General features: G+C 40.4%; 2 protein-coding genes across 4 annotated transcripts in view; one reads left to right on the top strand and one right to left on the bottom strand.

The window, feature by feature from the left end:
• Nucleotides 1-14,453, top strand: part of LOC139959958 (regulator of G-protein signaling 11-like) — an 85,431-nt gene that overhangs the window by 67,526 nt on the left and 3,452 nt on the right. The window contains exon 14 of one of the 3 annotated variants that reach the window (XM_071957910.1): nt 1,349-1,411. The exons of 1 other annotated variant lie outside the window; for it this stretch is intronic. In XM_071957910.1, coding sequence (XP_071814011.1) covers nt 1,349-1,411 — 63 coding nt within the window. Of the gene's footprint in view, nt 1-1,348; nt 1,412-6,598; nt 8,414-14,453 lie in introns of those variants that run through there. One more of the 3 variants, XR_011790268.1, reaches the window with a different exon arrangement.
• LOC139959959 (uncharacterized) lies at nt 2,862-6,077 on the bottom strand. The gene is made up of 2 exons (XM_071957912.1): nt 5,915-6,077; nt 2,862-4,924 (listed from the first exon to the last, which is right to left on the bottom strand). The coding sequence occupies exons 1-2, from the start codon at nt 6,075-6,077 to the stop codon at nt 4,206-4,208; spliced, it is 882 nt and encodes a 293-aa protein (XP_071814013.1). The 3' UTR covers nt 2,862-4,205.

Below are 14,453 nucleotides of genomic sequence, written 5' to 3'. Positions count from 1 at the left end.
TAACTTTGTGTTGCTTGCAAGTGACGTTTTGCTTGTGTCGCTACAAAATGCAGACAGTAATGAAATGTGATACCTTGTTATCTTTAGCTGGACCTGAGATGTCCATCGCTGTATCGTTTGTACACTGTGCTGTGGGTATTGACCGCAGCTGTATGTACTGACTGTAGCAAGCTGTGTGTGTATTTTCTAGGATCGATGGTGGTGTCTAACACTTCTGTTACACCTCATTCAAAACTAGATCAGATTACCGGAATTAGACGTTTCTTTTTGTGCAAGTCTTCACACCCTTTAATGCACTTCTGTCGAATTGGTGAACAGCAAAAGCACTTCCGGCTTTTATCAAATATTACTAACAGCCCCGGAAGGCATGATTTTAATATCATGCAATTATTGACAGTAGTATGTGAAATCAGGGATGGGGCTGATTTTTTGTAAGCTTACACAATATAGAATGTGGTAAATCTACCCAAATATTTGAGGTTATTTTTTAATGTTGTGTAACAATTTGGAAGGCTCTTCTAAAGTGACTTAAAAAGTGGATAGCTCTCAGCTGATGGGGAAGAAAAATGAGGGCATATTTGATCCAGATACATATTTGGTTGTTTTAGATGCCACCTCTTACACCAATCATTGGACCATAGGCTCTAACTAAGGCAACATTACCATGGTGATATTGGTAATGTTACTATGGCGATATATCCTATGTTTCTTTGTGGCATGTTCTTAACATTATATTGCATATGTGATATTAAGGTGCAACTAATTGTAAAGTTGGACTGTCAGCATTTGTACCACTCTTTAATACCATCCCTCCAGTCTTTTAATGCCAATAAAACCGAAACTACTTTTTTCCATACATAACATTCTTCCAAGAATACATCAACTTTATCATTTTTTTTTTCATGTTTAATGTGACATTTGTTGAATATATCTGTTTTGTAAATTGAGCTTTTATAGTTTAAACTTTGTACAGTTTTGTCGAACAGTTTTTATGTTCTGCTGATTAGCTTGGCTTAGATTTTTTGCAAGATACGACCTTCCCCCTTATGCCATATTTTCTGAGCACATATCCCTGACAATTATTATTCAGTATAGAGCAGCCTACCATGCAACGAATACCACAGTTCTATCTCATCAAGCAATAAATCCACATTTATCAATATTCTAACCATCTAAGATAGATGGATTGACACCCACGGAAAGGTTTCTCACAGCGTCAAGAAAGACAAGTACTAAGAATGACACCCACACTGTAATTTCTAAGCAGAGAGCCTACTAAACTTAAGCCGCTACAGTTTTTTACTAAAAAAAAAAAATTAAACATCTCTTGTTTCTTAATGATTTCCAGATACCCAAACACCAACAGAGACAGCAATAACAAGCACTCCGGGAATGGACAATTTACTTCAAGGTTTGTGACGACAAATTGCCATTTTTCCATAATTGATATGAGCTGCACGGTCTACACGTTCCTATTAAAAATGTGGAGACTTTGGTGAGGAATGGAAGGCAGTTTCTAATTGTTTACTGTGAATGCTAATTATTATAATTGTCACCAGCTAAGGGAACACGTCCAAATGCAGCGTTCAAACTCGTTCAAACCCGTTCGGCTGCATATCTACGTTCGCGACCGTTCAACCGTTCTGCAGCGTTTGTCATCGTTCGTTTGCGTACTCATTAACTACACTCCTTTGTTCACTAATCGGTTTATCTTTGCTGGTTTTAGAGTATAACGGAAACGTAACAGAGAGAGCTTGTCTCTTCGTGCGCTGTGGTTTGGGAGAAGAGTAATCATTTAAAGAGCCGTTAACAATAGGTGAGATATCTATTCGTCACCTAAAATACTATTGTACATCAGTTGAGATAAACTGGGTCAGTCACGACAGAGGGAAATAGAGAGACAGTATACGCAGTAACATTCAAGCAATGAAGAATAGCAAATGTTACTGCAGCTATATTTACTACTGTACCCTCGCATCTATCGTACATACGTTGGGGACTGCACATTGAATCAACCGTCAATCCTCCATGAGCAATGTACTGCCTATTCCCAACTGAATACGAGCACAGAAAAGACCCACGCAGCCAGTGTCGGAAATATACGAAAGAAACAATTAAAGAAAAGCGGCGCTTCTGCCTATCGCATGGCCGCTTAACAACACGAGATAATGTAAAAAGTCTAGTTTAACCCGTGTTTGTTCGCTCAACTTGTATCGCAGATAAATTTGCACTTAAATTCCCACCGAAAATCTCTACCTATATAAACACGTGGTAGCCTATCAACACACTAAGTCAATGGGATCAAGCCTAACTATCTGTTTATTTTCTTAAATTGTGACGCAGTTAATAGCTGGCACTAAAAACTTGTTCCGTGACTGATGTCAATGGGAAATTAAAGTGTGTAAAAACTCGATCTTTACTTGTGTTATATATATAGGAGTTTTCCGTAAGTGGAGCGAACTTTGCGGAGGCTCATTTATTGTTGAGGAACGATTATCAAAACATCGATATCGATGAAATTATTTGCGTAAAGGAAGGGTTAAGAAAATACAACACATTACGTGAAGAGAACGATATACTTTGTTTAATCAAACAAGTAGGCCTATGAAGACACACAATTAGTTCTCAACTTCGTAGTTGAAGTTCAGATCAGTTCCCGAAACTTTGAGGCTTTCCTGCAAGTTAGTCTTACACAATCAAGTAAAAATCTAAGCATGTATATATGTGGTATAACCACAATCCTTGCACTTTTCTAGAATAGTAGGCCTAACATAGGTTGCGACCGAGGTGGTAGGCTACCCCTCATACAGGCACTGTGTTATGATAGCATTATGTATATTTCACATTTCTAGAAAATAGCTTGTTTTAGTCTGTTCAGCACAAGGGGTGGGGTATTGCTTCTTACTGGATCTACTAGAAAGTTGTTTAAATCCGATAAGTTGCCTTTACTTTTTCATGAGGGGTTTGAAGGAATACTTCAGGATAAACTTTCTACTCGATATATTGTTTAGACTACGTAACATTATATGGTAGGTTTACTGAGTTTGAGCAGTGGCGCAAACAGAGGGAGGGGTCTAATGGGTTGGGGAAAAGGAGGCATGACGAGGAGGGGGAGGAAAATTACAGTGGTGTTACGTCGAGGTTGATAATATCATTTGGGCATTATCGTCGGGTATAGTTGGTTAATTATCGTCTTTAAAGTCGCATTGTCGAGAAACACTTTTATTGTCGGGAAAATCACTCAGCTATTATAGTCGGGCAGCGCTTGACACTACGCTAGCGTATGGTTAACGTTGGTTAATCCATAGTATCGTCGGCAAGGCAGAGAGCTTAGAGGAAACGAACAAAAGATTGTGGTTTTCGCTTCTAGGATCAACTACCACGATGAAGCATGGCTGCTAAAAAAAGATTTGACAATGAATTAATTCACCGCAACATGAGGCCATGACTTGTCAAAACACTATATTATTATCGATCACAACATACAAATCTGAAAATAGGCATACAGAAAATATTTCGATGTTGAATGCCTACGTACTGTAACTCATTGACTTTGTAATAAAACCTCGCTGACTTTAACGGATGTATAACACATAACACTATACCAACATCAGAAAACCCCTACCAGTCTCTCTCTACAACCCCACTCTTCTTCTGTATAAAGCAGGAATCGAGTTGATACGAAATTGCTGTCCGTTGTGTTTTACTACCATGGCCTTCTCAAAATGGGGCCACCCCTCCCTTCTCCCCTTTCCCATTAAAAAGCAAATATAAAAATAAAATGATAAAGGTACGTTCAGGTTCTACAGTGAATGCGCCAATCTCTTGCGTAAAACTTGGCAATGAAATCCTAAATTTACCGTTCAAGGTACAAAATAAATATCCAGCATTAAAATTATGATTAATCGATTACGGTCCACTGGTGGCTGTCAGAAGACCCTCCTTACAAACAGGTTGAAGCATGAATAAAAAATAAATCGGCACGATCAAGGTGTTTGTAAAGGTGTGTTTGGTCTTGCTTTTATCAAGCTTATAGGCGGTGATCTAGAAATTAATTGGGTCAGTCACCAGTTCGCTAAACCCCCCCCCCCCCCCCCCTGTTTTTACATTACCAAAACATAAAGAGGTCGACATAAGTTAGCTCAAAAACTCTAGAAAGATTTAAGGAGCTAGTAAGGCAGAATTACATGACTGAAAGTGAAACATTATAAGTGTAGTGTAGTTTTCTTAGCTGCGAGAAATGCAACTTTCCTGCATTTATTGTTCAATTTATTCCTGACGGATCTTTCACCGTCCGAAGTAGAGCGGAACCCCGGAAATTCTAGCTCCGCCTGGCGTATGATCGCATCAAACTCTCGCGTTTCTACCAGCCCTCTTTTCCCATCGACGTTACCGAAGTAGTTATAGTTTTTAAGTTCATCCCCGGGGAAGAAATGTTCGAACAAGCGGACCACAAAATCTCCTCCATCTTTTGCTTGTTCGTAGAACCTCACATACTTGGGGAAAAGAAGTTCAAATTGACCTCCAATTAGCACAACTCCATTGTCGCTAGGCCTTGCTTTTGAGTTGGCACGTTTCTTCGAGGTCGTCAGAGTGGCAAATTGTGTATTTGTTAGACATCGGAGGGGGGTTGCAGGCGGTGGTGGTGTCGTTGGAGTTGCTTTGGCCCGTCGGGTGATTAATTCCATTAGTCCCTCCATCATCGTATATATGGCATCAACTTTGTCTTTTGTTTCCGATATTGTTTTTGCCATTTTCTCATTGTCTTCTACTAGCTTTTCCATTTGCCTCGCCAGCTCTGGGCACTCACACTCTATATTTTCCCGGTGGTTCCCAGCGACATTTGGAAGGGGGACAACATGGTCTTGAAATAGCGTCTCCCTCACGTCACTCAGAACGTCCCATGTGGAGGTTCTTTTCTTATCTAAAGGAAGATATAGGAAACATGGTGTTAGAAAAAACATAAAAATGCAAGATGCAATGAAGTTTTAGACAAATGACACCTGGACTTATAGGATCTCACTTGAAGGTTATTAGATCACACCCAAGGGGCAAAGTTAAAGTGACATTGAGGGGCCCTCCCCCATAAAAAAGTAATAATAATGTTAACATTAATGATGTGTTATAAACTTCAATGTTGGATCTTGGGTGAGGTTGTGGACCCCAGCCAGCTCTCCCCACTGATTGAAAGTTTACAGTACGTCACTAAATACCATTAAAGTCAGGCTTTTCTTCAAACAAACAATGACAACTGTGCTTCTTATACCTCGGCTCTGCACACAGTTGATCGGGAGTACAATAGCTTCAAACCAACCCGATAGTTAAGGAGCTTAGTATTGTATATATTGTTCATCTTTTTTCGGAACGAAAAAAACAAACCACAGTATATAAAGTTGAAAATGCACGGGAAACATTTGGCCTTAAAAATTGATGGTTTCGTCGCAAACCCCCTAGTTTTATTTCATAATCAATGGAAGTACACTGAAATCAAATGTGAAATTTCAGAAGATAAGTTCAGAGAAAAGTCATTACATTTAATATAGTTGTGTAGTCCGGGGGTGGGGGCATGTTTCGTAGAAAATTTCATTACGGAAAGTGAAGCTGCAAGAATGTAGGGTGAAATATAGTCTAAACCTATTGCCTCCCACCCCCCCCCCCCCCTATAAAAGCATGGGGTAATGTACTCAAATAAAATAACTTAGAGACTGTTTGATGCACAAAAAAAGTGACTAGAAAAACAAGCAATTTCTGACATAATTCATTGTGCAATAAAAGTTAATTAGTTCGAAAAAACTTGGGGATTGAACACAAGTTTCACGAGAAGACTCAAATCAATAACTCTAACGCCTAACTTCTACGGAAGTTCCCCCGCCCCCCCCTCCCCCAAAAAAGAACAAAAATAAGTAAAACATACCGATTATGGAATCAATCACAGCTCTGTATCGCATCTTTCGCCATTTGCAGGTAACTTCTTGTCCAACAACGATGTTACCCTCGTCGATTATGCTGCTACGCGGCAACACCGATTCCGCTCCCTTATCTTGTTCAGGCTCAAGCCAGATGACCCGAAATTTCATTTTGCTGTATTTTTCGTTTTTTAAAGATTTTGAAATATAGTAGGTTGAAATTTTGCAAGGAGATGAGTCCAGCGTGTGTCATGAAGTAGTTTTGAAAAGTTTGTGATAGCATTTCTTTGCTAAGAATGGTCGGAAATTTCAAAGGTACCAACCCAGCAGTTTTCTATTGTCTGTTGAATAGTCAAGCTATTCTCATTGGCCTATACCTCTACTCTTATGGAGGATTAACACTGTGGTTAGGGCACTCCGTACCAAAAAAGATTGTTACCTATATGGCTACAAAAGTTATTTCCATTCACGAAATTGTTTCAAAGGAAGGATTATGAATGTGAGGGTAAACGATAAAATAGATTCCTTTGGTGCGCCGTAAACCATTTTACTGACACTGACAGGCTTGGAAAGTGTAAGATAATATGGCAACTCTTTCTTTTGAAAATAAAAAATAAACGGCAGAGAAGCTTTTAAGCTTCATTCCTATCTTGATACACACGTATGAATGTTGTAAGTTTCTAGAGATTTTGTGTACATTTTCATTTAACATGGATTTGGAATGGATGTTTGTTGGAAATGAAGGTGCTGAGGACAAGCACTTGTCATGTGATCATGATTACTCATGGATTTTTAACGAAGACGAATATTGTGAGGCAGACTCGGAAAACAAGCGCCTTCGTGGAAGGCCTCCTCTTTCTTCCACCTATCCAGAAGCGGTTGGAGCCGCTGCTAATTTTATCAAGCAAAATGGCTTCCAAGCAGATGCTCGCAGACGCGACGCTACCTTTAGGAGTTCTGGTGTGTCAATAAAGCAGATAGCGAACCACGTTAGTAACGCTGTTCCAGATTTGAAGAAGAACGGTATCAGCAAAAGTACAGTGCGGCGATGGATGAAGGCACCACATGCCAGTCGATCTGCAGCTCAACGTTACCAAGGACTGATAGACGCAAAAGTTCCCTCAAAACGTAATGACTTTAGAGACGAAAATAGTGATGACCATTATCACCGGGCCTTAGTGAAATATTTGAGGGAAATGTGCTCTTACTTCCGCTCCGAATGTGTCGTTTACTCATGCGATAACATGAACAAACTTAAAGTAGGTACCCTCGCTGTATCGAGATACCACCAGTTAAATCGTATATATCCGGGCGTGGATAAACCCAACTACAAGGACCATGATTTCCCCAACCCAGGATACTTACTTATTCCTAGTGGATATATGAAACTTACACCAAAAGTGGAAAACATTACAAAGACTGAAGACTCGATCGGGAGGGATCACGTTGAGTACCCTGTGACAGGACCTTTACATATTGTATTGCGTGCACAACCTTTTGCCAAGGCCACAATAGAGACACATATTAATGACTTAAAACCACTTCTGAAGGATGATGTAAGGTGCGGTCAGTTGTTTGCCGTTTTAATTGCTGATGGGGGCCCGGACTGGAACATTACATCACCGCTTACCCAAATAGCGTGTATGAGATTATGGAGAGACTGTGGTCTCGACGGTTTAGTACTGACATCTTTTTCCGCAGGGAATTCTGCCTTAAACCCGATTGAGCACGCATGGGCACCTGTTTCAAACCTTTTAACAGGGGTAACACTTCCCGATAAAGTTCCAGGTGAATTGCTGCCTCCATGTAAGCAACGAAAAATTGCAGAAACTGAACGAAAAGCTAAAGAAGCAATTGTTTTTAACGAGGCAATGGCTCGAGTGTGCCAAAATTTGCATGGGAAGCAATTCGACGGACACGAGATCCACTGTAGCTACATGGCATGCGATGCCCCCCGAAGTGGGTACACGGACCATGAACAGTTAAGACAGGCTCTTCTTGGGCCATTAGGAAATATTGAAAAACAATTACTAGATGAAATAAGAAGTGATTATGCCTTCACAGTGAAACACATGGACCGTCGACTTGCTAGCCTAACTTTTTTGAAATGTCAAGAAACAAACTGTGAGCACTGTACTTTGCAGCCTGTCAAATCTGTAGAATCTGTCCAACTATTTAAGACCCAGGCGATTTTCCCCTCCCCCATTGCCTGTGAGAAACATGATGGGCATTTCATTTCTTTCTTGGAGTACCTGAACCACGGAAGGGGCACTTTGGATCTTGATCCTGAAATGGCAATGGCGAAGTATAATGATCTCGGACTCGGACGGTGCAAGGTTTGCGCTTACTCATTTGGATCAAAAGCGGACATGGAAAGACACAAAAGATTGATTCACACCAAGAAAGGACAAAACAAAAAGAGAAAACGGTGAACAGGACTTCTAGACTTCCACAAATACGCTACGCTGTCATTCGAACCGTTCGTCAAGCAGCTTTCCCGCACAAACGTAACTATAAGTTTTTTTCTCTCGAATACTTCATTTTTCATCCTATTCATTTAGGCTTTCATTAAACATGTAGGCCATAGCTAGATATCGTTTTTGTGTTCAGGCAGCTTTTCCGAGCAAGGGCCAGGAAAAGTTTGCCAGTTTTCACAAATATTGATACTTAGAAAAGTGCTTCCTCACAATCAACTAACCGCCCCGAAATTCACTCCGCTTACGTAAAATTTATATATATATATAACACGTGGAAAACCCCAAATTTACACACAAAATTCCCACTGACATTGGTCACAGAACATAAGTAGGTCGACATTCGAACTTGCCAAAGTTCATCGCACCGGGGGAACGACACAACATATTGAACATGATGTTACATTTTCCCGCCATCTGGACGCCGGTTGTAAATTTTGGTGTAATATGCAAATTATGAATGGTACTGTGTAGGTTGTGCGGTTAAAACTTAACCTTTTCAGACACTTATTTTGGTAAGCTGTTGTAGAAGTAACTTTGGTATCAAATGTGTAAAGTACTGTATGGTACTATAATTTATAAAAGACGCTTTAATCAGGTGGTAGGGAAAAGGGGTGTTTCGGTGAGCTCAATCTCTTTGTATAGTATTTGGATACTTAAAATGACCATGTACATGCAGTTTCTATTTCTCTTTAGTAAGCTCTGCATGTACGGTATACTAGGGCATTTTTATCCTTTGTGGATCTTTATTGGAATAAATACGAAATGTATTATTTGACGCCAGTATTTAACGGAAAGCATTTCTTATTGTTGACTGAGCTTCAAAATCCATTTTCAAAAAAGTATGTTTTCATGAAGGTTTTATAAAATCGACATATAGCTAGGGTAGGTAAATATTTACTTAACCCAGTAACGAAAGTTGTTCTATTATACAAATAAAATACATGTTTCTCGTACTGAGATCTGAAGGGAAAAAACGGGCGGCCATTTTCTTCTTTTCATGCGCTAATAGTAGTTTGTAATATGTGGCAACCTTTACAAAATAATTTTTAAGGATAATTTAGATTTCTTGTTATCCAAATACAGATTTGGGAATCAGGAAAAAAGAGGCCCCTTGCGCGGACGAGAAACATGTTTTGTTTTTAACCGGCCCTGCTTCAAAGTTGTTTGGTGGAAATTTTTTATTCTTTTCACTCGGTTGGTACCAACGGTAAATTACTTTAAAAAAATTGACACAAGAAACGCTTAGTAATACTTTATTATTTCTTCAAAATGTTGCCAACTATTCAAAGTAAACTTATACTCCGTGGAACATAACCTCTACATCTGAAAAAAAGTCGGGAAAAGAAACACTGACTAGAAACCCAATTAACGAAAAACAGTTAAGTTTTATGCCGACAAACACTTAACCTGCATTCTATTCGCTGCTAGGTTGATATCACGTCTTAAACAACGATTGAAGAAATGGCTGTTTCAAACATCTCACTAATTCTTTCGGCGACTTAAATCCCTATTCACAACAGCATAACCTGCGTATAAACTCGTACAGGGATTATACGTGGTGCCTGCGCGGCACTTTGTTTGTCAACAGTTTATACGCCATTGTACTTGTTTAAACGTCTTTATACGATTCTGTGCGCGTACACATTTCCAGTCATACGTGAGCGTTACTGTAGCAAACATGGTAAAGGACGGGTGTGTTACGAGACTCAAAAGTCAGTAAAAGAAGTTGATCAACTTTATTTCTTTTCAACTTTCTTAACCATGGAATGCTAGAATAACATTTACGCATAAAACCGAGAAAAGATAATCGCATTTTTTTCCACATTAATTTTAAATTCTTTCACAAGAAATTATCGTCACTTGTTCAATCCTCAAAGAATATCGTCTTGAAAAAAAAGTATCGCGATAATAATAATTTTCGATCTATCCCCAACCAGTGGCGTAGCTAGGATTTTTTGAGTGGGGGGGCCATGGGGGGGACTGTTCGTTCTTGTGGGGGGGCCGGAGGTTACTATCTGAGCGGAGCGCCACCTTGGATGGCGCGGAGCGTACAGAGAAAATTTGAGATTTCAGCACCCCCAGATCGCAGGAGATGGCACCTGTGAGGCAAAATAGCAACCAAAAAGATGTGCAACTTTGGTGACAGAAATGCAAAAAAAAAAATTTTCTCTTTCATGCTGACTGGCCTTGCCAACTCAGCCAGACTTTTAACTTGAGGGAAGTTGGCATCATAGGCGTACGGGACCATTTCAGTTTGGGGGGCAGAACTTTTTGTGCCTGAAAGTTCCCGTGACACTATCTAAGCGGAGCGCCACCATCGGTTGGCGCGTAGCGTACAAGAAAATTTTTGGCACACAATGCCTCTCAGGTTGCTGGAAACGGCACTTCTGAAGCCTTGCAAGTTGCATCTAAACATTCTTTATTTTATAATCTCACGTTATAGAAATTTACACTTCCCCAAAAATTTGGTAAATTAGAAGAAGAAAAAATGGTAACAGCACTTTGAAGGGGAAAAATGGGACAGTATATTTTTTAAGCTCCTATGTTTAGTTACCTTATTTATTATTTTAACACAGTACTCAGCTACCTCCAGAAAAACATACATTGTTCAACGACACGTAGGCGGGATAATGTCGCTGTGTCGGGTGAGACTGCAATTTGTCTCACAAAAAAGTATAAAATATAACAAAGAATATGATAAACCTGTACTTCTAGGCTTGTAGGCACTCCCCCCCCCCCACCATCCATGAAAAAGAAAATGTTTCTTTTATACACTCATGTCGGGGATATCCAGGTCAAGGGCGGCGGAAGCACTTTTAATCTGGGGGGGGGCACTGACATCAAAGGGCACTTTGCAGAAATTCGATTGGAATGATGCAGCCTTATATTCAGTACCCTTTATAACTCTTATTGTATTATCTTATTTGTGTATACACATCACTCCATCAACGCCCCCCCCCCCCCCCCATCAAGGAAAATATGCATACTAGCACTGCAATATCCAATGCGCAAATTGGGAAACAAGGAACAAGTTTTCTTTTGAGACAAAATGAGGTGAAATCATGCTAGTTGCTAATGTAGGAATCTTCCGAATTAAGAGTTTTTTTCTTGTTAATATCTTGACAAATTTTTTCCATTCGAAAATGTTTTGAGTTTGACTCACAGAAATTCGTTAAAAGTCACAGGCTTAGCCAGGATTTGCAAAGTTGTATGCACGACTATCTGAGCGGAGCGCCACCATCGGCTGGCGCGGAGCGTACTAGCAAATTTTTGGTTTTACAAACCCCTCAGATGGCCGGAAACGGCCCTTCCCGAGTGTTCATTCTGGTTCCCTGGCCTCTTGCTAACTTGAGGCACCTCAATTTTTATGTAGAAAAAAAGGCACATTTTTAACCTGAGGAAAAGTGGGGGAGGGGCACGTGCCCCCTTTTCCCCCGGAATATATATACTGTATATATATATATATATATATATATATATATATTTCCAGAGGACAAGAAATTCGGGCAAAAGTCCTGAAAAATTCGGGCAGCCTAAGAGGAGAAAAAAAAAATTCTCCTCTTAGGCTGCCCGAATTTTTCAGGACTTTTGCCCGAATTTCTTGTCCTCTGGAAATTTGGGGGCAGTCTGCCCCCCCCCCCCTCCTCGTACGCCTATGGTTGGCATCATTTGTCGTTTCAAGGTGTCAAGGCCTTTTTTCCAACTCAAACCCCTGTGGGCTACCGGTAGGTTTGCAGGATATGCCCACATGTGGACTTGTGGATGGAAGACTAGCACGCATCGATGTTTCGGTAATGGTCCACATTGGTGGCTCGGTGCTAATTAGGCCATTTATTGGGTTTCTTGAGGCAGCTGTCATCAGAATCTGGGTTTTTGTGCCAATCGATGACCGATTAGATGTATTGGTAGATATCGATATCGCGCAGCACAACAAGGTTCGTGGTGTATGGTCGCAATCGTCGCATCGACCATTGCCATGCCATGCTGTGTGACCATTCTCATGATTACTACAGATATTGTATTATTCTTATTCTGCCAGATGCAGACGAGAAAATTGTGTAACTCTATTTCCCAAATTATTGAACAAAAAATATTAGTGAATGGCACTGATGAGTTTTTTTTTTTTTTACATTCCCAGTGGGGGGGCCAGTGGGGGGGCCAGCCGATTTCATGGGGGGGCCTCGGCCCCCCCAGGCCCCCCCGTAGCTACGCCACTGTCCCCAACCCTAACCGCAACTAAAGCAGAAGTTGACCCTAGCAGTAGTCTGTTTGCCAGAAGCCAGTTGAAATGCCGTCGGCCCGTTTGAAAACCCTCCCCATTGCCAGGTCCGACTATAGCTACTTTAGTTGAAATGACATGACTACGGCCAAGATCCACGATTTTGGCGCGGGTTTTACGTCTTCAACCAACTCCTTCTTTCAACCATACCAGTTTTTATAACTGAAAATTTAACTGCAGAAAATTCGCGCCCAAAATTATTTTGCTAAAATATACGGCTCAAATTGTCGCAGCTTGTTGCGCAGCAGTATACATAGCACTAACTGCAAGCTTACTTCTATGATTTTTTTCACAGAGACAATCACAAGATGTACTGTGCTGATTTGATTGGATTCTAGTCCGCAACAAGTTGTTTGCAAATATATTTGCATCTTTGGTATACTACTTGCACACAAAACTTGTTCTAGAACGTGGAATTCCTTATAACGTTACTTTTACTGTACAAGTAATGGGTAGCCTAACGTATATTACGGCTGTACAAAAATCGTAACGTTAGGCTGTTATCACAATAACGAAGCGCATGCATGAAAGTATATCGGTTTTAGTTTTCAAGTTACGCTCACCCTCGGCTCATTGGGTCACAGAAATAACCCTTGTAACTGGCATGTAGTGATCATTTTATTTTAAAATAATATACGAGGTGTCTCTACACGTTTTTTTTTAAAACTAGTTTATACTCAAGTTGTACTTATACGTCTTTATACGAACCTGTGCGCGAACGTAACAGAATGAATTTAAACACATTTGAACGAAGCCAAACGCTGCAGAACGGTACTGCATGCAAACGAACGCAAACAGATGCCTCAGAACGGAGAAAATATTGGCAAAGAAAAGCTTAACTACTTAACAGAAGTGTTGCGGATGCAAACGAACGCTTTCGAACGCTTTCGAACGGAAATAATGTTGCATTGTTCCCTTTGTTATGCATCACTTTTGTGTAACTAAGCGGATTAAATTATTCACCTAACAAACGAACGCATCGGAACGGTGACCCTTTTAGCGGCCCGTTCGGATGCGTTCAACATCGTTCCAGGGTGGATTTAGGCATGCGTTGAACGAGTTCAAACTCAGCAGCACGCAAATGAACGAACGTATTTTGGACGTGTTCCCTAATTTAGATTGGGATAATAAGTCGGTCCATCATGACGCCCACACAGTTGCATTTTTGGCTAAGCTTCGTAACGTCACAAAGCTCATGTTTCTTCTGTTTTTATTCTCACTTTCTTTTTAAAGAAGAGTGATAACAGCTATTCGCAAGGTTTCACATCAGAAGGCAGTGAATAAATAATTTGTCTAGCAATTTTTATGGCTCTGAATTACTGCATTACTTCTGTTTAGAAAATACTTTTATATGTGTATGTCTTAAAGAACTGCTGTACACTGTTGTATTTGTTCAACTATTCGGCCATTTTTGCTATAGATGCAAAAATGAGGGCGGGTAGCCAGGAATTTGCCAAGGGAGGGGAGAACCTGTAGGCAAACTATCAGAGCGGTAGATTCTGCAAAAACTATCTAAGCATAGCGCCACTATGAGTTGGATTTTGGCTGAAAAGGCTTCCCAGATTGCTGAAAATGGCACTTCCCAGGCCTTGTAAGTTGCATCTTAGCTTGAAATTACTAGCGATATCATAAAACATACAAAAAAAATATGCTCAAGGGGGGAACAGACGCCCCCTCCCCCCCCCCCTGGCTACGCGCCTGGCGAAATGGGACATATTATTCCCTAGATAAATTATCACACTTAAGACACTCTGTTCTATAAACATATATACACAGGTTCAAATTTACCCT

This window comes from Apostichopus japonicus, chromosome 19, assembly GCF_037975245.1.
Source record: "Apostichopus japonicus isolate 1M-3 chromosome 19, ASM3797524v1, whole genome shotgun sequence".
NCBI lineage: Eukaryota > Metazoa > Echinodermata > Holothuroidea > Aspidochirotida > Stichopodidae > Apostichopus > Apostichopus japonicus.
This window is presented reverse-complemented; position numbering and strand designations above follow the sequence as displayed.